Raw genomic sequence first — 20928 nt, forward strand, 5'->3', positions numbered from 1 at the left:
CTTTTCCTCTCTGCTTTATTGTTGCACATCTGAGCCGAACGACAAGATCATGATGTGAAACATCCATTCAGGGTCCAATGATCACCTCATGATCACCTGCAGTTTGTCATGGCAAACCCAGTTTTAGTTAAATAAAAGCCTCTAGCGTGCAGGTTGTGTATGTTGCCATGGTAACAGAGTCAGAGTTGACCTGCTTCTGGAAAAGGAAAAGTGAGTTATCACTCATTTCTGTGAACAAAAAAAAAGTTTTTGATCAACTTCTCTGATAAAAACAACAAAAATAACTGTAAAATATTTGAAATATATTACAATAAGCCTTCATTTGAATGATGTTCTTGACCTCTGTGTGGCCAAACAACCTAAAAGTTTACCCACCCCACGTTCTAGATGATGCCAGGCCTGTATGTGGCGCTGCAGAAACAACAAGACGAGGTTGATCAGTCTTTTTGAGTGAAACACAGGCCGATGATGATGATGATGTCGTGAAGTCAGCAATTTGTGTGTGATAAAGAATTTGCAAACATGTATCCACGCATCATTTCTTAGAGTTCTAAAGCTGAAAAATGTGATATAAAAAAATGTTATTTTCATTCCTTCATCTCCTCTTCATCCCAGAGTCGACGGCCGCGGAGAGCAAGAGCGTCAAGGCCGTCCCCGACCAGGAGGAGGACGAGGGGACGCAGTGGAGCTGCACCGCCTGCACCTTCCTCAACCATCCCGCCCTCAACCGCTGTGAACAGTGCGAGTTCCCGCGACACTTCTGAGCCAGCGAGGCCCTCCTCCACTCACCGCCGCGCTAGAATAGAAAAGGGATCTTCGTTTTCTTTCTTTCCTGGGACAGGGTGTGGTCCACGACGCGGCCCCTAACCCCCTTCTCTGAGGTGTGTGGAAATATCTATGGTGTTTACAGGACGTTTCCCTCGAAAGGGCGTGCTGGACGGCACGTGTCCGCCTCCCCGGGATTACCTCGCTGCTCCCACTTAACAGTATTATCAGTGTGGTCCTGCGGTGTGACGGTGCCGAGTTGGACTCTTTTCTTCTTCTGGTGGAACAGACGACACGGCTCGCCCCAAAGGGAAAACTAACGGACTACTTGTGGCAGTTTGTTTGCTGTTTTTGCGACGACGTCAAAAGTGCCTCTTCCTTCTCCCCTTCCCCTCGTTCTCTCCCTCTGTCCAGTCATGTGTTAACACAAATAAGATTGCATGCGTTGTGTACAGTATGTGGAGGCAGAAACTCCCCTGAGCTTTTTACTGTACATATTTAGAAAGTGCCTCCTTCCTCACACTATGAATCTCTTTGTATTTTCCTGTAAGTATAGCTTTATAGACTTATTAACGCCTTTTTTGTTCCCTTTTTTTTTTTTTTTTTTTCCAAAAGAATATGCGCCCCCACTTCCCTCTTGTTGAGCCCTCCCGCCCTCAGGTCCTGCAAGAGTTGAAGCCTTGTAGGAGGAGAGGGGCAGCAGAGAAAAGATAATAAACCCTCGCAGTCATCGTGAAGCTACTTCTGCCCGGTCCGCTCACAATCAGCAGCGTGAACGCTGACGGAGCAGTTTTTTCTTCCGCCCAACATGTCAGGAAACTCTGGGAAGTGTCGGAAACATACACACAAACTGCCATCTTTTATCTGACAACTGGAATGTAGGATTTTACATTATTAAGACAATAAGGAAGACTCCAGTTCCTGATCGGGCAAAAATACAGTTGTATAAACACAAAACTTTTGTTATGCTTACACTAGAGTTCTTAAGCTTTAATCTCCTCAAAAAGCTGTTACCGATAATGTTATTAACCAAGCTAACCAAAGTCAAGACCACACCCCAAATTATTTTAGTAAAATTCTCAAACAAGATGAGTTTGTTGAAGAGCTTATCCATAATCATAACTTAAACATGTGTGAGTTCTTATTGTAATCAATACAATTATATACAAATGAAAATACTGTATATACCATATTGAGGTGAGAATAGATATGTTAGATTCATGATTATTCGAGTGCAGTTGTAAGATTTTTAAACATTTGAAATGATGAATAAAACGTTTTGTAACTGTCAAAAGTATTAAGGTGTAAAGTTAAATAATATTTTAGGAAGTTGAGTTTTAAGAGTTACACTTGTAATTTATTGTTTTCCCACTCTTGGTTGTAGACAAACCAATATTTTATAAGTGTCCAACTAAACAACACTATGTTAAAAATATTGTTGTAAAGTTTCATGTGTTCTGACAAAAGTTTTGTGTTTATACATATTTTTTTATTGTTTTGCACCTCAAATAGTTCATCGTTTCCAAGGTACCAAAGATCAACTGAACTTCTGCCTAAAGGTTACATGTCATTCGCGAGACAGGTCAAAGGTCAAAAGAGAATCCAGTGCCTGGGCAAATATAAGCACAAAAAAAGAGTTTGTATATTTCCATTTGGTGGTCATCAAACTTTTATGTTTACTGTTTTCTGGCGTGGTGACTTTTTCCTCTTATTTTCCCACATTTGTAAAAAAAAAAAAAAAGAAAAAAGTTACGAAAAAAAAACCTTGCCAAGCATTTGTGTCTGAAATTTATATAAATCTTTAAAGCGCAGGTTTTATAACCAGAATTTTACTTCTCTTTCCCTTCAGAAGATGAATTATTGTCTCTGATGCACCAAGTTTTACTTTCCTTTTCCAGCCCAAAGGGAATCGAGTTTTCAAGCGTTTGTCTGCACCGTGGCGTGAAGAGACAGAGATTAATGTTAGATTTAAAAATGGAAAAAGAATAATAATTTGGATATATAAAGTGTCTTTTCGATTTCATCTGGGAAAACTGTCTTTGTAACAGATAAGTTATTTGTAAAAATAAAAATAAAAAAATCTATTCAGAATTTTGTGAGCTCTGATTTGTACACTAGAGGGCGGCAGATACCACGTTTCTCTTGCTGATGATGTGGTTTGGTTTTACAAAATGTACTTTTGTTTACTGTCTGAAATAATGGTATGGTTTTGGTTCACTTGTAGAGTTAACTTTTGTCTGCGCATTAATTAGTTGTGTGTTGTGTTGTGTATCATTCTTGGTTAAAACAGTTTTTGCTGCTTGGACGAGGATCAGCGCCTCCAGGACTTGCAGCTCAAGTTGCAAACCTTTCAAAGTATCTGCTGACAGGTCTAACGCACCAGCACTCGAACATGAGTATAAGGAAAATAAAAACACATTTCTTCCCTGATCCTAATATTCAACGCATTTCTTTTTTCTGCAGAACAGGTTTGTGGTCCTGACTGTGCCAAGAAGCTTCTATCAGGTCAGGACTAGTCCAGTATGTTTTACCTGTTTGGCCACTAGGAGGCGACAAAAGCTTGTCTGCGGTTATAGTTTGATAAGTGAGGTGTAATTATTGTCTGATTAAAATCAATAACATTTTTTAATGGACATATCTCTCATAATTTGTCATTGCAGAATCTGGTATTTTATTCGATATATTTAATTCGTTTATTTTATTAATTTCTGCACGTTTATATTGTGATGATTTTCTACTTATTTAATTTAAATGTATCATGTTTATCAGGTTACAATACTATTGTAAACAAGTTTATACTTAAAACCAAAAGGCAGGGAGACAAGTTTGGTTATTACTCATGTCCCTCTTTTAAATTAGTCTCTTGATGGTTTAATTATGTTTTTCGAGTTATTTATGTTGTTGTCCATGTTTTTTGATAGTTCTTTATTTTCTGATAGTTTTTATTTTTCCATCAATGTTGTTTTTGTTTCAGTATTGTTTTAAAGTTGTGCATAAGTGCAGCAGTATGTTGCAAGTAAGTAATGTCTTCATCAGGTATAATGCAGTAATGTCACGGCTACAATAATGTATTTGGAAGAGATGCACGTGTATATATGTTTTACTTACTTCTACATCTGTTTATTATTATATAAAATACCAGGTTGGTAATAATTGATAGAGCATTCGCAGCTTTTGGTTTGGTTGACAAAGAGAAAAAACACAATAGTTTCAACGGTTAAAATTTTACTGGTGCAAAGACACAAGCCTTCAGGGTCTAAAAACATTCTTTACAGAAGTACACAATAACAACTCCTCACTTTGAGGCAACTTGAAAAACAAGACATGCTGCTCGGGCTCGTGCTGAAAGCAGCACATTGCAGCTCTAACTAGCGTTCAGTCTGTCAGCTTCTAATGCTAAACGTGAGAAACCTGGATCAGGAGCGAGAGGAAGAATTTGTAGTTTGGACTCTCAGTCCGAAGAGAACTCTAGCTAGACTCGGTCTAGAAGGCACTGTGGCTGTTTCTCTGTCTTTGGATGAGAGAGACCAGTTTGTTGACATCGGACACATGGGGGTACGCGTTCATGACGTGCTCCACGATGGCTTGAGGGAACAGAGTGCCCAGTTGGATCCTCAGGCCATGCTGGTGGTCACCGTCTGAAGGATCTCCCTGTGACCATCTGTCTCTAGGAAGACTCTGGGTGTGTCTGAAGCTCTCATCGGAGAAGAAAGATTGATTCTGGTGCGGAAGCATAGCTGGACACGAGTCCCACGACTGACGTATAGCTGACCCCATGCAGGGGTTTTGACCCCATCTGCAGTTTATGCAGGGGGACGGTTGACTGTGACCTGGAAAGTAGCATCTGGTCCTCTGTTCGTGTCCACCGCAGAGGTACGGGAGGGAGAAGTCTTCCTGACCGTAGCTGGCCACCCCGCTGCTGCAGCTGTGGGGAAGACTCTCCACGAGGAACGCTGATTCCTGGATGTTGAGTCTGGACAAGCTGCCCTCTAGGGAGCCGAACGCCTCGTCCACATCCGGACTTGGACAGAAAAGACGTTCAGGACTGTGCGTTAACCTGGGGCTGCTGTCTCTCTTGTAGAGGTCTTCTGTGTTCAGTGGCGGGGGTGTGGTGGAGGAGGTGAAGGTCAGCTCTGGGGGGTACGCTGGAGTATAGTCGGGGGCGTCCTGCAGGCTGGTCTTGGGGGAAAAGATCCTGGCCCGGTCTCTCAGCTCATCTGCCACAGACATCTGTAACTGGTTGGTCCGCTCCGGGTGGTAGAACTTGCACTTGACCCCATAGGTGCACTTTTTACCTGGAAGACGGAACAAGTCTGATCATGAAGGTCTCTTATCAGTTCCTCTCTGGAGGATCTTGTTTCTAGTGTTTATTATCCAAGATTAGAACTTCCTAGTTGTTTATTTTACACAGTTAAAATGTCTGATTGTATCCATTGCACTAGAGGAACTGCTTTGGTTCCTCTTTATTCCAGAACAAATACAGCGATGAGTTATTGTTGTTAAATTACCGTATGGACAGTGCTGCATCTTGTTGTCTGTCGCCTTCGACTTCTTCCTGAGAAAGTCACCAATGTTTGGACCGTTTCTGCCCAAAGGGTCATCCGGGGGCATGAACCTGAAACGACACATCTTAAGTTAAAAAAAAAGACAAAAAAAAAACGTCTAAATCCATTTCCGGGCCCTTCCTGGTATCTTACTTGTCGTTGACAAACGTGTACATGAGAAGCCGCTCCTCGATGAACTTCTTCCACTGGGAGTTCTCCGTCTGTAGATCGCGGTAGTTGTCGTTGGAGACGATGATGCCGTCCGAATCGAAGGCCAGCTTGACGATGTATCGGTCGTCGTAACACACCACGCGTTTGCCGTTGACGCAGCGCGAGGGGGTGTAGACCAGAATCTTCCGCTGCTCCAGCTCGTGGAGAACATGTTGATCTGCGGGTACAAGTGTAACTTCATCACAGTGGGAACACTCAGACTTCATCTGTACTTCGAGTGTAAAACCAAAAGCTGCCAAACAGGATAAGATAATTTAAACGCCCCGGGATGGTTAAAAAAAATATGGCTCTATTTCCTGGTTGAACCAAAGATAATGTTACCTCCTGTTTGATCGATGACCGAAGCCTTTTATCTCAGACAATAGGTGTGTGAGAAAATGCATGAGTGATGCCAGTATAGAGCAAGAAGGAAGTAACGTTTAAGTGCCGTCAATATGAAGGCTTTTATTATAGCCATATCTCAAAACGGGGGTTTGTCACAGGATTAGTTTTTTAGGCGGTTTACTTCCTGTGGCAGCCCTTGATGGGAAAGCCAAGGAAAAGGAATAACTGCTAATTTTTTACTGTCAATTTCTGCACAAATGTTTTCCTGGTCTATGATAAGTAAAAAGAAAACATTGAACTTCAGCGGATAAATACCTGTGATCGGGGCTTCAGGCCGTGGCTGCTCTTTTCTCCACAGGGGGATGAAGACGGTTATGTCTCGCAGGCCCTTGTCCCAGAACCAGTCGACCGCCAGCTGAAGGCCCTGGCAGGAAAACACCTTCTTGTCGCCATGACTACGGAGAGGCGCAGAAGTAACAGTCGGTTAAAAAAAAAAAGACAACTTCTTCTTTTTTCTGTGTTGAACGCACACATCTGTTTGTTTTGGGGAAGTAAAAAAAAAAAAGTTAAGATGAAACCTCATGACAGGAAACAAACTCTGACTAATGTTACACATGACTCAAGTTTAACTGTCGTGACGACCCACTACCAGAAACGCTTCATCGAGTTTCTTTTTACTCCGACCACAAAGAACGCTAAGATTTGCTGCTTAAAATTGTGTGATTGAATTAGACAAGAGTATTGTTTTGTCATTTAACTGCTTGTAGCCCTGGTCTGTGAAAGACACTGTACAAATTAAGTGTAATTGCTTAAACCTGCTCTTGAGAGACAGAATTTGGGTCATTGAGACAAATGCAGTTCGATCATAATGGATAAAGATGAAAACAAAATTGAGGTCAACACCTGTTTTTGTTTTCTTGTGTTAGCTTATCTATTGTTTGTTCTCTTCCTTCTCTTCCCACACGTGTTTCACCTCCTTGTTAGGTCGCGCACCATGACGACAGTTCAGACTCAAAAGGCCATGTTTGATGTAGACCACGAATGAAGTGTGATGACCCACCTCATGGCCACGTTGCTGCCGTCGATGACCACGCTTCTGAAGCAGGAGACCGGCTCCGTGGCCGGCGCCGGTCTGGGCTGGCTGGGGACGGAGCTGCAGCCTCGAGACACCAGCTTAGGACTGTTGTTGGGGATCCTGTTTGTTTGGATCTGGCAGGTCTTGATCAGCTCCTCCAGGATGTCGTTGGTCTGGGCGTCTTGGTGGAGACTCTCCAGCACCCGCACGATGTCCCCGTGTGAATAACCCAGCTTCAGGAAGCGTTCCACTTTGGCATGCTGGTGGTGCCGATTCATTACGACCCTCGTCTACTGTCCGGGAAAAGACCTCCTTTTGAATTGGTTGTGTTTCCAGAGTGACAGCCTGTGGTGAGAACATATGGTTAAACACTTCTCTCACCTTCTCCACTCGTACATTCCTGCTGTGAGAGAACACACGTCCGCACAAGAAACTCACTTCACCCCAAGATTAGAGGCTCACGGTTCACCATTGCCAGTGAGGCATCCTTGTTACTCATCTATGCTCCTTCAGCAACCGAAGCACTTTCCTCTGAGTTACACATTCACACACACACACTGGTGGGAGTAGGCTGTGATGCAGCTCGACCATCGGGAGCCATCAGGGTCAAATGTCTTGCTCAGGGACACGATCTCATCCAGAGCTTGAATTGAACCGGAAACCTCTGAGGCCACGAGCAAAACCCCTGTAGCGTCTGAGCTATGACGCTCCTTGGTGTTGTAACCCCTGGTGAGGTTAGCACGCCACTTCATTGGGTCTCTAAGTAGCAACCCCAAAACAATGTCCAATGAACATTGGAAACACATTTTGCAACGACACTTAAGGATTAAATAATCCTTCAAAGCTGACTCAGATCCAGATGGAACCACAGAATCAAATGACTTAATCTATTGTTCGTGTATCAATGGCTCCTGCATTGTTAAACTCAATTTAAAGGAGTATTTTGTGGGAAGCTGTGACTTGACAGGTGCACACGCTCCTTAATCACAACACAGCACACAGTGGTTTAAAAAAGTTTCCACTCCAAACCATCAAAAAGAGGAAGCAGCGATTCCAGTTTCACCGACGTTATTAAAACACAAAGCAGACGTCGGTTGAACTTAAGCACCTTTAAAGGTGCAGTTGACTGTATGGAAAGAGTCCAGAACAGGAGATCCCACAGATGACTCACCAGGGTCAGAGACTATTTTGAAAACACGACGTCACATCTGTGACATCAGACGATCAAGCATGAAAGATCAGGTTCTATTTGTGTCATGGAATCTAAAACCAGAACTACATTGTTCCTCCAACATACCAGACAAGTTTGGACTCAAGTCAAGGAAAGCAGTGCTATTGACACCGTCTTTGAAGCTTCAAGTGTCTGTTATGTCACGTACGAGGAGACACGTCATCACTTAAAGGTACAGGTGCACCCAGTAAAACTTCCTGAAGGAGGATCAGTCATGTTCTTGAGAGTAAAATATATGGAGTTTAATTAAACCTTATTGTTACTTACTTATGCGAAGTGCAAAGTTTGGCAGGAATTATTTAGTCTAAGTCTTTAGTCTCTCACATGTTTCAAATATTGACGTCTTCTTCTCCAAGATACAGTAAGTTCCTCATCATGACCATGTTTTGAAGTTACTACTTTATAAAGTTCTTCCCCGTCTGAAATCTCAGCGAACGAGAGGTTACGAGAGCAGAGTCCATCATGACGTAATAATGCAAGCCAGATGTAATCACTTCCCGCTTTGTTTATACAGCGAGTCCATTGGAGGCGAAGACTTCCGGGATTGCTGACACGTAGTGACAAACCTTGATGTTTGACCAATCACAGCAGAGTGGGTGTGGTTATGGTAAACGAGATTTAATCTCCAGAAAAACTAAGTGTTTTCAGTGGGCGGGGCTTAAGTATATATTTTAATCTAAATATCTTTATTAAGAGAGAGTTTTGTACAAACAGACAAATACTGATGAGTACAATAGAGTCCAACATCTATTTAAGACACACTTGGATCAACATATTTAAACTTTAACTGATCACATATAAATGTTTCTGTCAGCTACTAGCTAGCTAGCAAGTATTTTATACTTTTTTAATGATTCACTAATGGTTACACTTTTTATACAAGTGTGTTTAAATGTTTGTTTTAAATACCTTATTTTCAATTTAATCCTTCATTAGTTGAGCACAAATTTCTATCATGTTTTGTACATGGTACTTAAATGTATACAAATCTTCAATAATGTGCAATAACTACCATTTCTGATATTCACACGTACATTTTTATTTTAGCCATATTATCAAAGTCACATTAGTCAAGCTCATGGCCTATGTTTCCATGGCAACCTAGAAAGATGTCAGTATGTACGGTAAAATAAGGAACATAGATTAGGGACGAAGGATGTCAACAAGACTTTAACTAAGAATAAAAAGACACTCGTACTTCCTGAGATGTGTACAATGGGTCGCGATCCTTTGCAAAAATGTGTTTTTGATTTTATTTTGAAATAAATTGAAGTGAATGGGCTGTAAAACAAAGATTATGAGAGACGACCAGCAGAACAAACCTGCTGGATAAGTAGAAACTCATCGAAGAATTTTGAGTTGAAAGACCAACAGTTTGTTTGCTTTTAAATTAAACTTCTGACCTAAAGCCTTAACTCATGAAAAGTTACTTAAACCTTTTCTCTTTCATTATACTTCGAAATATCAAATGTGGATGAAATGTTGATAAGAGTATCTTCCTTTGAACCCAGTGACCTGAGTTGAAATACAAAGTGTGAAGCATATTTTCATGAAAAAACTCAAAATATATTTCTATTAAAATAATTTTAAGTTCAGACACTATAGCCATTCACACGTGTTTAATCTGCTGTTGAACTGTGAGCTTGGACTACTTTTAAACGCGTTAATAGCAAGATACACGCATTTAAGACCAGTATTATGTCGGCATTATATTCACCGACCGACCTTCGGATAAATACAGTTAAAATTAATTGTATTGTAGTTTTTGTTTCACTCATTTTCCCCAGTTTACAGGTTTTAATTGTTTAATTAAACTTGACATAAACAAGCATATTGGCATGTCAAGAGCCACAAGCTGATTTTACTTCGGAGAAAATACCATCTTTACCATGTGATTGGTCAAACATTGAGGTTTGTCACTGCGTGTCATCAATCCCAAAAATCCCCATCTCCGGGGGACTCGTTTTATAAACAAAGCGGGGCCTGATTACAGCCGGCTGGAGGAGGAGTGAAGCCGTTATTAAGTCATAATGGACTCCGCTCTTGTAACATTTCGTTCGCCAAGATTTCAGATGGGAAAAAACTAAAGTAATTCAATACTTCAAAACAAACTGTTGATGGTCCTCAATGGGGCGTGAACCCCCCGAGTTTGATTGACACATAACACTATCCAATCACTTGCAACATGGCACTTAAATGAATGGATGATATCAAGATACTGTCTACTCACACGTGTGTTTTAAATATGTGAAGAGTATTTTAAGTAATATAGGATTAAAACATGTTTACAGTACATCAAAAGTTATATTCCAGAAGTTGTGGAAGTGAAAACTGAGCGACAAGAAACTCTTTGTGCTGCATTTCTGTGATGGTGTTCATTTCAGCCAAAGAAAAAAAGTGTTTCAAGTAATTTTCTCTCCGGTTAAGAAACTAAAAAAAACAGGTTAACTGAGGTCTGGATGAAGACACACACAGATACACAACCTCACTAGACCACCATGGAATGACCTATTAGTATAGAATCGTTACATTACATTAAGAAATACAAACAAAGCACTATTTAAACATCAACACATTAACAACAGCTGTAACTACTCATTTCATCTTAAATGCTCCTTCATTGAAGTACTCTTAAGTGAGTAATACACAACCTGTCAACACACAATCCAGACTTACACGTCGAGCGTCGATCCGAACAGGTCCAGTCGTGGTGAGAAGTGAGCCGGTGTGCGAGTGTGAAGCCGCCTTTTTTTTGTGTGTCAGAGGAGGAAGAGCAAGTTGCTGCTGAGAACTCTAGACAGGAAGAGAACGACTGCGTGAATTTACAATCACTTCCTCGTCAGCGACCTGAAGGGAGTTTATTCCTTCTTTTCTTTTTTTTTCTTTCTGAACCCGGTTCTTCCTGGTGTGTTGAAGTAAAGGCTGAGTGGACTTTTGACAGGCTGCCAGGGTTCTGTTTGTTTTGTTTAGAACGTATCAGTTAAAGGGAATCGGGGACTTTTCAGAAGAATCAAAAATATTTGTTCACGTCCTTCGAAGGAAGTGCATGTGATCGAACCTCACCTTTGCTGACTCACCGCCGGCATCATGTCGTCAACATTGTACACTTTAGTAACTAATACTCGGCGTGAATCAGCGTTTTCTTGTCCCGGTCGTACCCGTGAGTCAGAGAGATTTTTTCCGCGCGACGCTCGGTGACGTCGTTTACATTAAACAGTACATTTACATTAAATTCGTGCTCTGGGTGAATATGTTCTTCTTTGAAATGATAAATTACTTTATTAACATAAAAAGTTATGTACGTTTTAAAATAACAGAATTATTGTGAAAACTTTTCTTGTTTTCTTCAAAAATCAATATAGGATTTATTTGGGTTTCTTTGAAAAACACTATATTACACTGAAATACCATGTTTTTCTGTTCACTTAGTGTTGCAGTTAAAAATATATTGTTTTAACTGTTTTTATCTATTGTTAATTAAGATTATTCTCATATAATTAAAGATAAAACCTTTTTTAAACTGCTATTTTGGTCGCAGAAAAACATTGAGGTTTGTCACTGCGCGTCATCAATCCCAGAAATCTCCACCTCCGGGGGACTCATTTTATAAACAAAACACACTATATTATACTCAAATACCATGTTTTTCTGTTTTCTGTTCACTTAGTGTTGCAGTTAAAAATATTTATCTTGTTTTAACTGTTTTTATCTAGTGTTAAGTAAGATTACTCTCATATAATTAAAGATAAAACTTTTTTTAAACTGCTATTTTGGTCGCAGAAAAACATTGAGGTTTGTCACTGCGCGTCATCAATCCCAGAAATCTCCACCTCCGGGGGACTCATTTTATAAACAAAAAACACTATATTACACAGAAACAATGTTTTGTGTTTTCTGTTCACTTAGTGTTTCAGTTAAAAATATATATCTTGTTTTAACTGTTTTTATCTAGTGTTAAGTAAGATTACTCTCATATAATTAAAGATAAAACTTTTTTTAAACTGCTATTTTGGTCGCAGAAAAACATTTAGGTTTGTCACTGCGCGTCATCAATCCCAGAAATCTCCACCTCCGGGGGACTCATTTTATAAACAAAAAACGCTATATTACACAGAAACAATGTTTTGTGTTTTCTGTTCACTTAGTGTTTCAGTTAAAAATATATATATATATTGTTTTAACTGTTTTTATCTAGTGTTAAGTAAGATTATTATCATATAATTAAAGATAAAAACTTTTTTTAAACTGCTATTTTGGTCGCAGAAAAACATTAAGGTTTGTCACTGCGCGTCATCAATCCCAGAAATCTCCACCTCCGGGGGGCTCATTTTATAAACAAAGAGGGGCCTGATTACAGCAGTCTGGAGGAGGATTGAAGCCGTTATTAAGTCATAATAGAGTCCGCTCTTGTAACATTTCGTTCGCCGAGATTTCAGACGGGGGGAAAACTAAAGTAATTCAATACTTATGTATCAATACCCTGAGTTTGATTGACACATAACACTATCCAATCACTTGCAACATGGCACTTAAATGAATGGATGATATTATAAGAATGAAGCCATTATAAAGTCATAATGGACTCCGCTCTTGTAACATCTCGTTCAGAAAAATAATTAATTCAAGTTCATATTTAATGGTTTATATCAAAAGATGTTTTGACCCTTTTTAAAAACATTCTGCCGCATTTTTACATTTGGAGATCACAAAAAGGAGTTTGGTAGAATGACCTCATTGAACTGTGTTTAAATAGCAAATATATGAAATAAAAATGGCAAACCCTTTCACAGTTACCGACAAATGCATGTAATATAGAAGTAATTTCAAGCAAAAATATAATTTTCATCTGATTTATGCATGTAACATATTAGCACTTTAGCATCATCATGTAGCGCTTGATGAAGTTAAAGAAGTAAAGAAGTAACGAAGTTTAAAAAAAAGCTAATTCTTCAGCCAGAAAAGGAAAAAAACAGGGTAAAACTAGTGTGTTGTGTTTGAAGCAGGAAAGTCGGTGACTTGAAGAACATATCAGTTAGCATGTTATTAGCATGTTTGCAATTAACTGAGCTCTCGTGACACGGATGAAAACATGCCAGCAGGTTTGTATAAGTTTTCAAAGTGTTCAACAGTTGCTCTTCTTTTAACTTCCAGGCTCTTATATTTAGACTTTATCGCTGTCAATCGGCCAAAATAAAACATGTTTTCATCGAAACTTAACGTAAAAAGTCAATACGTTCTAAAAAGAACAGAATTATTGTGAAAACTTTTCTTGTTTTCTATAAAAATCATTATAGGATTTATTTGGATTTCTTTTAAAAACACTATAACAGACCGAAATACCATGTTTTTTATTTTTGTTCATTTATAATGATCACATTTTGTAACTTTGTGTTATCACAAAAACCTAATGTTATTTTTAATTAAATTATTATTGAGACTAAATTACAAAATGTAATTACATTGTATTAATTCACATAATTGAAAATGTTTTAGATAAACTTTATTAATTGTGGTTAAATTGTTTCTATATACCAACCATTTTTTATTACTTTGAAACATTAACAAAAAAAACATGCAATCCAGTTACAATATATATATTTAGATAAAGTTTATTGATCCGTCTGGAGATCTCTTTCGGGAAATTGTCAAGCAGAGAAAGATAATATTTAATTGTGTCTATTAATAAGAATCAGTAACTTTTATTTCCAGTGTTGAACAATAGGAGCTTTTGTGTTGCACAGAATAAAAGAACGCAATAATATTGATATTTTTTCATTATATTAAATCATAGATCGTCATTTAACTCCATTGAAAATGTGGTTTAAAAATACTTAAACGTGGTCTCGTCGTATAAAATAATCTGGAGAAAACTTGCTTGAAGAGTTGAGGTTGAAGTGGAGGAAGTGGTCGAGCGATCAATGATCTCCATATGGTTTGTAAATGTGTAACTGTAGGAATGTGAGGTGAGGAACCTGCGTCCACGTGAGTCTGAGATGATTTTCATTCACAAAGATGTGAAGCTGAGCGAAGCGTGTGGACAGGAGGGGAAGAAAGTCACGAGCGGATCGTGTTCACGCTCGTGCTTCACTGCAGCCTTTTCAAAGCTGAGACGACCTTCGGTCAAACGTGATCCAGTCGAGTCAGAGCTGGTTATTTTTTATTCTGTACTGACGCCACAAAACAACCCTATGTTGTGGTGACAACTGGAAACAAAAGTGGTTATTGTCATGAAAACGTGTCTTGATTCCTGCTCTTAAATGATTCTCTTATGAGATGTTTTATATTTTTACACACGGATGGATCTCAGCATCAAAAGCATTGATCACCACTTTTAATAAACCTGTTGTTAACGATTAACATTCATAGTTTTTGATTAAAATGGTCCATTTTATCTGCAATTATTTATTTGAGTTAGTCCCTCTTTTACCCTTTCCTTTCTACTGTTCAATATTTATCATTCTTGAAAATATGTTTTGATAAATGTTAATAAATCAACTTTATAGAATGTGTTGGGCATTAAATAACATGCTTTTGATGACACATTACGATGTTCATTTTACTTTATTTTTAAATTAAAACCTTGTTTTCAACTTCTTTTACTTTGAAAAACCTGGTAATTGTTTTAGTTCAAATAATGCTCGTGACTTCAAAACACGTACAACATGATTTTCTTCAATAGTTCAAAAGTTTAATCCCTTAATATTGACAGCAGGTGACATAGTTACAAGTATTTCAAATAATCAAAGTGATGCCAAGAAACGGGTCGACCGGGTTTGCTGTGATCATGTGACTGGTGCTGGTTCATCTTTCATCAGAACTTTGATGTTCCACTGATAGAACGATAACAGCTTCAGGATGGAGGAGGCACCAGATTCTTCCACTGATATTATGTTTAAAAAGTACGTCTCGGACATGATTCGAGTCAAACGACGAGCGTTTCAAGAGAGAAAGTCTGTCCTTATTGGTTCAAATCATTTTTAAGCCGAGTCATGATTGAAAAACATCCCCTTTGACCCTCATCTGTATCTACTCCGATCTTTGTCTTTGGACTTTCTGGGCGAGCGACTCCGACTTCTCTCCCTGTAGCTCTTGTCTCGCCCGTCTCTCCCGTGTTTGGAGGACGACTTGTGTTTGTGGTCTCTGGACCGGGACCGGGATCTTGAGCGCCTCCTGTCTCTCCGGCCGTCGCTCTCCTAGAAGATTCAAGGAGAGAAGACGTCAGTCCTCAGGTTCAAGTGTGGACCTCTATCAGGAGAGGGGGTTGACAAGTGGAAAGTCCAGCTTGAGAAGTGCTGCCGAGTACAAGCTGTAACATGCATGCGTTTGTAAAGAACCAGACGGGAATACAAGATAATAGAAAAAAAGAAAAATAAGTCGCTTTTTCCCTCCTTTTAGTTCCTCCTTGTATAGAAGTGAAGCCTATCTGCTGGGATCTGTTTTTCCTTAATCAACTGTAGTCTTACTTCGACTGTATAGTGTCTTGAGATAACTTTGTTATGATAAGACACTTTAAATAAAATTTAATCTGTTATTCTAATAGTACACAAACAGCTCTAGCTTACATTGAAAAAAGAAACACGTATTTTTGGCAACAGTGTTTCTGCAGTGTTGGTCGTGTACACACTTTATATTTCCCAGAAATACTTTCATTTACTGCTGTAAAGTAGTTTTATCAGATTGACATTTGTATCCTTGTTGTTGTATGATTCACGCGAGGATTTCTAAACAATATTCAATTGTATTCCTTTATCCTACTTTGACCATATTAAGGCTATTTTTTCCATTCATCCCTCGCACACGACTCCACACCTGGTGAGACGTGACTTTAACTGTAGAACAAAGTGTAAAAGTGACGTCGTGTAACACGAGAATCCCTCTGACGGCTTTGTCAACACCGAAGATAAAAACAATCTGACGCACGAGGTCGGATCTCACCAAACGGCTCGATTCCGTGACGTATTGGAAAAGTGCTCGACGGAAGTGATTCTGTCGCCTCTGAGCAATCGATCCATAGTTTCTGTGTTTTTATTGTCATTAAATTCACTTTAAGTGTTTATAAAGCTCTGAAGGGCATGAACGTCATTTTTCTATTACTTTGCTATTGAAACAATCGGTGACTCAAGGGGAATAAAACTTTGTTTTATTCAAATTATGTTGTTTTATTGTCAGTTAAAAAATTATTTTGTGTGAACTTGTCCTCAAACCGTTTCCTCATTAAAACTAAAACGGCTTTTAATTAACGTAACAGTTGGATTTTTAACGTTTCCCGTCGAGTTATTGATTCACTGTTTGGGCAACAGATTTTATTACAATCATCTGAACTTCTCAAGTATATTTAAAAGGCAAATTAAATGTGAACATTTGAAAATGTATATTAACAAAGCTTAATTATAAATGAGTTAAAACAACAAAAAAATGAATCATGAAACAACCATTTTTTTGGTGAATTCCAAACAAAGACATGAGATAATAAGCCTCAAATCCCAAGTTTAGTCAAGAGAAGACAAACAACATTAAATATGATTTTAAAAAAGGATTTCATAAGTGTTTTAAAATAGTTTTAGCACACTGACTGCTAGCAATGTGACTATATAGCATTAGGATTGACATGCAACATGGTTTAATATACATTATTTATGGTCCAGCCTCGTCTCTGCCTCCATCACCCATTCATTCTGCAGCTGCAGTGACTCACCTTCTGCTTTCTGGACTTCCTGCTGTCGTCCTCCCAGTGCTGATGATGCTTCTTCTCTTTGTGTTTCTTCTCAGAATGTCCGCGGTCGTCGTCGTCCTCTTCCTCCTCGTCCAGCAGCAGGTCGTATTTGGAACTTCAGAGAGTGAAGGAAAGACCCTTTTTTTTTTTCGCGGCCACTGTTTACAACTCAAGTTTGAGCTGGCGAAGGATACTCTTTGGGTTTGAGCGGTTCTTTCAGCGCCAGCTTGGACCGCTTCTCCAAGTCGTTCTCATAGGCCTTGAAGTCCTCTTTGGTGTATTTACCACCTGAGAGACAAAAGGAAGGGAAAAAGGATCATTTTAGTGTCAGGCTTTCAATTGACTCGCATCACTAGCGCATCAACAGATCCACCGAGAACCAAATATTTCAAGAACAGTTGAGAAGGAAAACTCAAGAACTTCATTTTCATTGGACGTCTGCACGACAACGGTCAAACGTTTTGCAGGCCATTTGTGCAGAAAAATGACTTATCATTAACAGCATAGTTAATGACAAAACTACAATAAATCCATTTTAATATTGTCAGGTTTCGCGTAAGTACAAGAGAGAGTATTATGCGAGATGTTGTACTGATCTGAAAAGTTTACAGCGTGTCCGGCCCGACTCGTAGGACCTGAAGTTCAGATAGAATGTCGCTGCGCCATGTTTCGCGTTAACACAAAACTTCCCACAAATATTTCACTGATAGTAACAATTACGTTGAGCTACGTGATCACATGTGTAAGGGAAGCACTTATTCACAAGAACCTACAACTAATCTGAGCTGCAGGACTTTTTTTGTTTCCAATACCTTTTCCTTTCCACCTGATCTTCGCCACCGACTGACTGAAGTCCACGTGAATCCTTCGATCGTCAATGAGGACGTTGTCCATTTTGAAATAGGCCTTTTCACAGTCTTCTTGCTATTGAGACGAGAAAGGGAAGAAGCAGCCATCAGAAAAATAAATGGGTTAATTTTTACATCGGGGGTCTAATTTCATGGGCGTGTCTCACCTTCTCAAATTCGATAAAGGCGTAGCAGAGGGAGTCTCCGCTCTTCCAGTCCCTGATGATCTCACAGCTTCAAACAAAAAGAAGTTGATCGGTCAGGAGTCGTGGATCCCTGCAGCTCATGCAGGATTACATGTTTGGCAACATTCTAACTCAAACTTCAAAATCAAAAAAGTTATTTTTTCCAAACTACCAAAAGAGTCTTAAAGAAGAAACGCCCGCTTATTTTCAAGAAGTCTTCAGAGGAGGGTCAGGGCTGGACTCGAAGTAATTTTTTATCCAGAATGAACAATTAAATAACATAACAGGTTGTTGAGAAGGCTGTCGCACCAAAAGACATGAAGAAGTAAAGAAATGTCTGGATGATGGGGAAAGAACATAAAGATCATATCTTTATTGTACATGCCATTTTAAGTAGTGAATTTTTGTGTATCTCTAATGTGATATTTATATTTTAACTGGTAATTCATTTCCAGTAAAAAGGCCAATTGAGGAAAAATGATAACTTGTTAAACCAATATAATTGAGTTTATATTTGGGTGAGAAAGTGATACTTTCATGTTGTCACAAATATACTTGTACGTAAAGGTGGAGCTCTGGTTATAATAGTAATAGAAAATGGTACAAATTGTAGCTTTTCGTCACCTCTTGATGTGTCCAAAGCGGGAGAAGATGATCTCCAGGTCCTCATCCGTGGTGACCGGGTTGAGTTTGCACACGAACAGCACGTTCTCCGGAGGCTTCATGTCTGCATCAGGAAGGTCGCCCACCTGAGGGGGAACACGGTTGAGAACTCTTGCTTGAAAACAAGTGCCAGTGGATCATTTTCCTCACCATCTCCAGCAGAATAGCCTGAGTCTTGGCTTCCTTTTCCTTCAATCTCTCCTCAAGCTCTTCCGCAGCTTTACCTTCTGTGTCGTCGATGACTTCATCAGCGCCGATCCTGCCGCTCTGAATGAGAAACAAACATTAACTGAAGTTGAACTACTAAAAAAACTGAAGTCAATCACAGAGATTATTCAGAATGTTTTCAAAAAGCCTGACAATCAACGTACATCCAGTTGTTCTCTGGTAGGCTCGGGCGATCGATCGGGGATCGGCAGGTCAGGTGGGTCGTCAAATGGATCATCCAGAATAACGGTGTGATTTATCCTGAGATTTAAAAATATTTAGATGGTTTTCAATATTCAATTCCGACCAGACACACTCACCGGATGTCTTGAAACGGAACAAAATCAGTGTCAACGAATGCCTCGTTGATTTTAGCCAGGATGTCCAGGCCTTCAGACACCTCTCCGAACACGGTGTGGACCCCATCCAGGTAGTTCAGGTTTTCCCCACAGGTTATTAGGAACTAAAAACAAAAAAAAAATGGCCCAACTTAGCAACAATATTTGACACCGGATGTAAACAGAAAAAACCTTCGTCTGACCTGCGACCCGTGCTGTCCGTTACCGTTGTTCACCATGGATAGTGTTCCCCGTTTTTTGTGTTTGATGCGTGGGAGTTTCTCTGCATCGAAGTAGCGAGCCTGGTCACCATATAGTTTGCTAAAGAGAGAATGTTCAGAATGACATGGAAGTTCAGTCAGAGAAACATAAAAGAAAGTAAGTATTTTTTATTTATATAGCGCTTTTCCAGACCAGGGTCACAAAGCGCTTAAACAATCAAAACAATATTCAATAAAGTACATACTTTAAAGGTCAAGATAAAACTGATAACACAACAGGAGTTCCAGAAAATCAAGGAAAAGCCTGAAAAAATAAAAACGTCTTAAGATGTTTCTTAAAGGAGTCAGTAGATCCATCAAGAGAGAGGAAGATCGTTCCAAAGCTTAGGATAAACAGTCTGGAAGGATTTCTCTCCTCTGGTCTTGAACCGTGTGCGAGGAACCATCAGTAGATTCTGATCCACAGACCTCAGAGCCCGAGCTGGGGTTTAAGTCTGGATCAGATCAGTGATGTAAGGAGGAGCCTGACTATGAATAGCTCTGAAAGTAAGAACCAGAATTTTAAAATTGATCCTGAAAGAAACTGGAAGACAGTTAAGAGTTTTAAGGATCGGAGAAATGTGAGTTCTTCTACTTGAGCGGGGCAGAATTCTCGCTGCAGAGTTCAGAATCAACCGCAGGCGAGACAGATCCTTCTTGTTTAGACACGAAAATAAACTGTTGCAGTAGTCCAGGCGAGAAGACACAAACGCATGGATTACAAGCTCCAGATCATGTTGTGACAACATTTTACTAAGTTTAGAGATTTTAAGGTTAAAGATTTAAAGGTGACGAAGATTACCGACCTGAAGACGGACTCTCCACCCCGTCCGGTCCCAGTGGGGTCTCCAGTCTGCATGATGAAATCTCTCTGAAGGCGAAAATATATTATAAATAAAATGCCATTGCTGTATAGAAAGTAAGCAAAAAAAATAAATGTATTATATTCTGTCGCCACCCTCAGGTGGTGTTCGTAACTGCGCCCTTCGACCATCTGTCTGTCATAGTCACGTCAGAAGTGTTACCTGGACATTGTGGACGAGGCAGAAGTTGTAGTACTTTATCTTGCATAGTTTCAGAAAGTTCTGCGAAGCTGAAATAAAAGATGAAAGTCAGTGGAGGAGAAACACGACAACTCTGAATATACTCACGTTTAACACTTCTACTGCTATGTTTTGAGGAATCATAGTTTCATGTCATCTAAAAAGTAATACACCTGTTAAAATACTTGTAGTTTTAAGGTAATATTCAATAGTCATTTCACAATAAAGAGCCAGTAAGAGGGTGAGCTTCACGATGCTAACAATAGCAATAGCTGTTGATGCAACCCTGGTGGTTTGTTTTATTTCCTCAAAACTGTCGTGTATTCGTCATATTATCAGGTTACACATGTAACTATGGACACAACTCACTTTTAGGTCTTTCTTCTGTAAACAAATCGACAACGATGTCGCCCAGAGTCGTTTCAAGAAGCACCGCCATGCCGACCGCTGTGCTCTCGCGAGACGACGCTTGTCGCACATGCGCACCGACGTTCTTGAGTT

At 39.5% G+C, this 20928-nt stretch overlaps 3 protein-coding genes across 5 annotated transcripts in view; 1 reads left to right on the top strand and 2 right to left on the bottom strand.

Moving 5' to 3' along the window:
• tab2 (TGF-beta activated kinase 1 (MAP3K7) binding protein 2) overlaps positions 1–2860 on the top strand; it is a 29910-nt gene extending 27050 nt beyond the window's left edge. For all 3 annotated transcript variants that reach the window (XM_087805405.1, XM_087805403.1, XM_087805404.1), the window contains exon 7: positions 616–2860. In XM_087805405.1, coding sequence (XP_087661531.1) covers positions 616–764 — 149 coding nt within the window. In that variant the 3' untranslated portion in view covers positions 765–2860. The remainder of the gene's footprint in view (positions 1–615) is intronic.
• A 1113-nt stretch (positions 2861–3973) lies between these two features.
• Positions 3974–11144, bottom strand: LOC148067443 (endoribonuclease ZC3H12A-like). The gene is made up of 6 exons (XM_087805106.1): positions 10847–11144; positions 6925–7284; positions 6180–6319; positions 5463–5697; positions 5274–5380; positions 3974–5060 (listed from the first exon to the last, which is right to left on the bottom strand). The coding sequence occupies exons 2-6, from the start codon at positions 7215–7217 to the stop codon at positions 4249–4251; spliced, it is 1587 nt and encodes a 528-aa protein (XP_087661232.1). The 5' UTR covers positions 7218–7284; positions 10847–11144; the 3' UTR covers positions 3974–4248.
• A 3692-nt stretch (positions 11145–14836) lies between these two features.
• Positions 14837–20881, bottom strand: ppil4 (peptidylprolyl isomerase (cyclophilin)-like 4). Its single transcript, XM_087805107.1, has 13 exons — positions 20797–20881; positions 20410–20477; positions 20191–20255; positions 19328–19445; positions 19107–19249; positions 18951–19047; positions 18730–18846; positions 18541–18665; positions 17899–17965; positions 17696–17807; positions 17078–17171; positions 16866–16998; positions 14837–15363 (listed from the first exon to the last, which is right to left on the bottom strand). The coding sequence occupies exons 1-13, from the start codon at positions 20864–20866 to the stop codon at positions 15187–15189; spliced, it is 1386 nt and encodes a 461-aa protein (XP_087661233.1). The 5' UTR covers positions 20867–20881; the 3' UTR covers positions 14837–15186.
• Between the last annotated feature and the right edge of the window lie 47 nt (positions 20882–20928).

This window comes from Callionymus lyra, chromosome 13, assembly GCF_982586985.1.
Source record: "Callionymus lyra chromosome 13, fCalLyr1.hap1.1, whole genome shotgun sequence".
Taxonomy (NCBI): domain Eukaryota; kingdom Metazoa; phylum Chordata; class Actinopteri; order Syngnathiformes; family Callionymidae; genus Callionymus; species Callionymus lyra.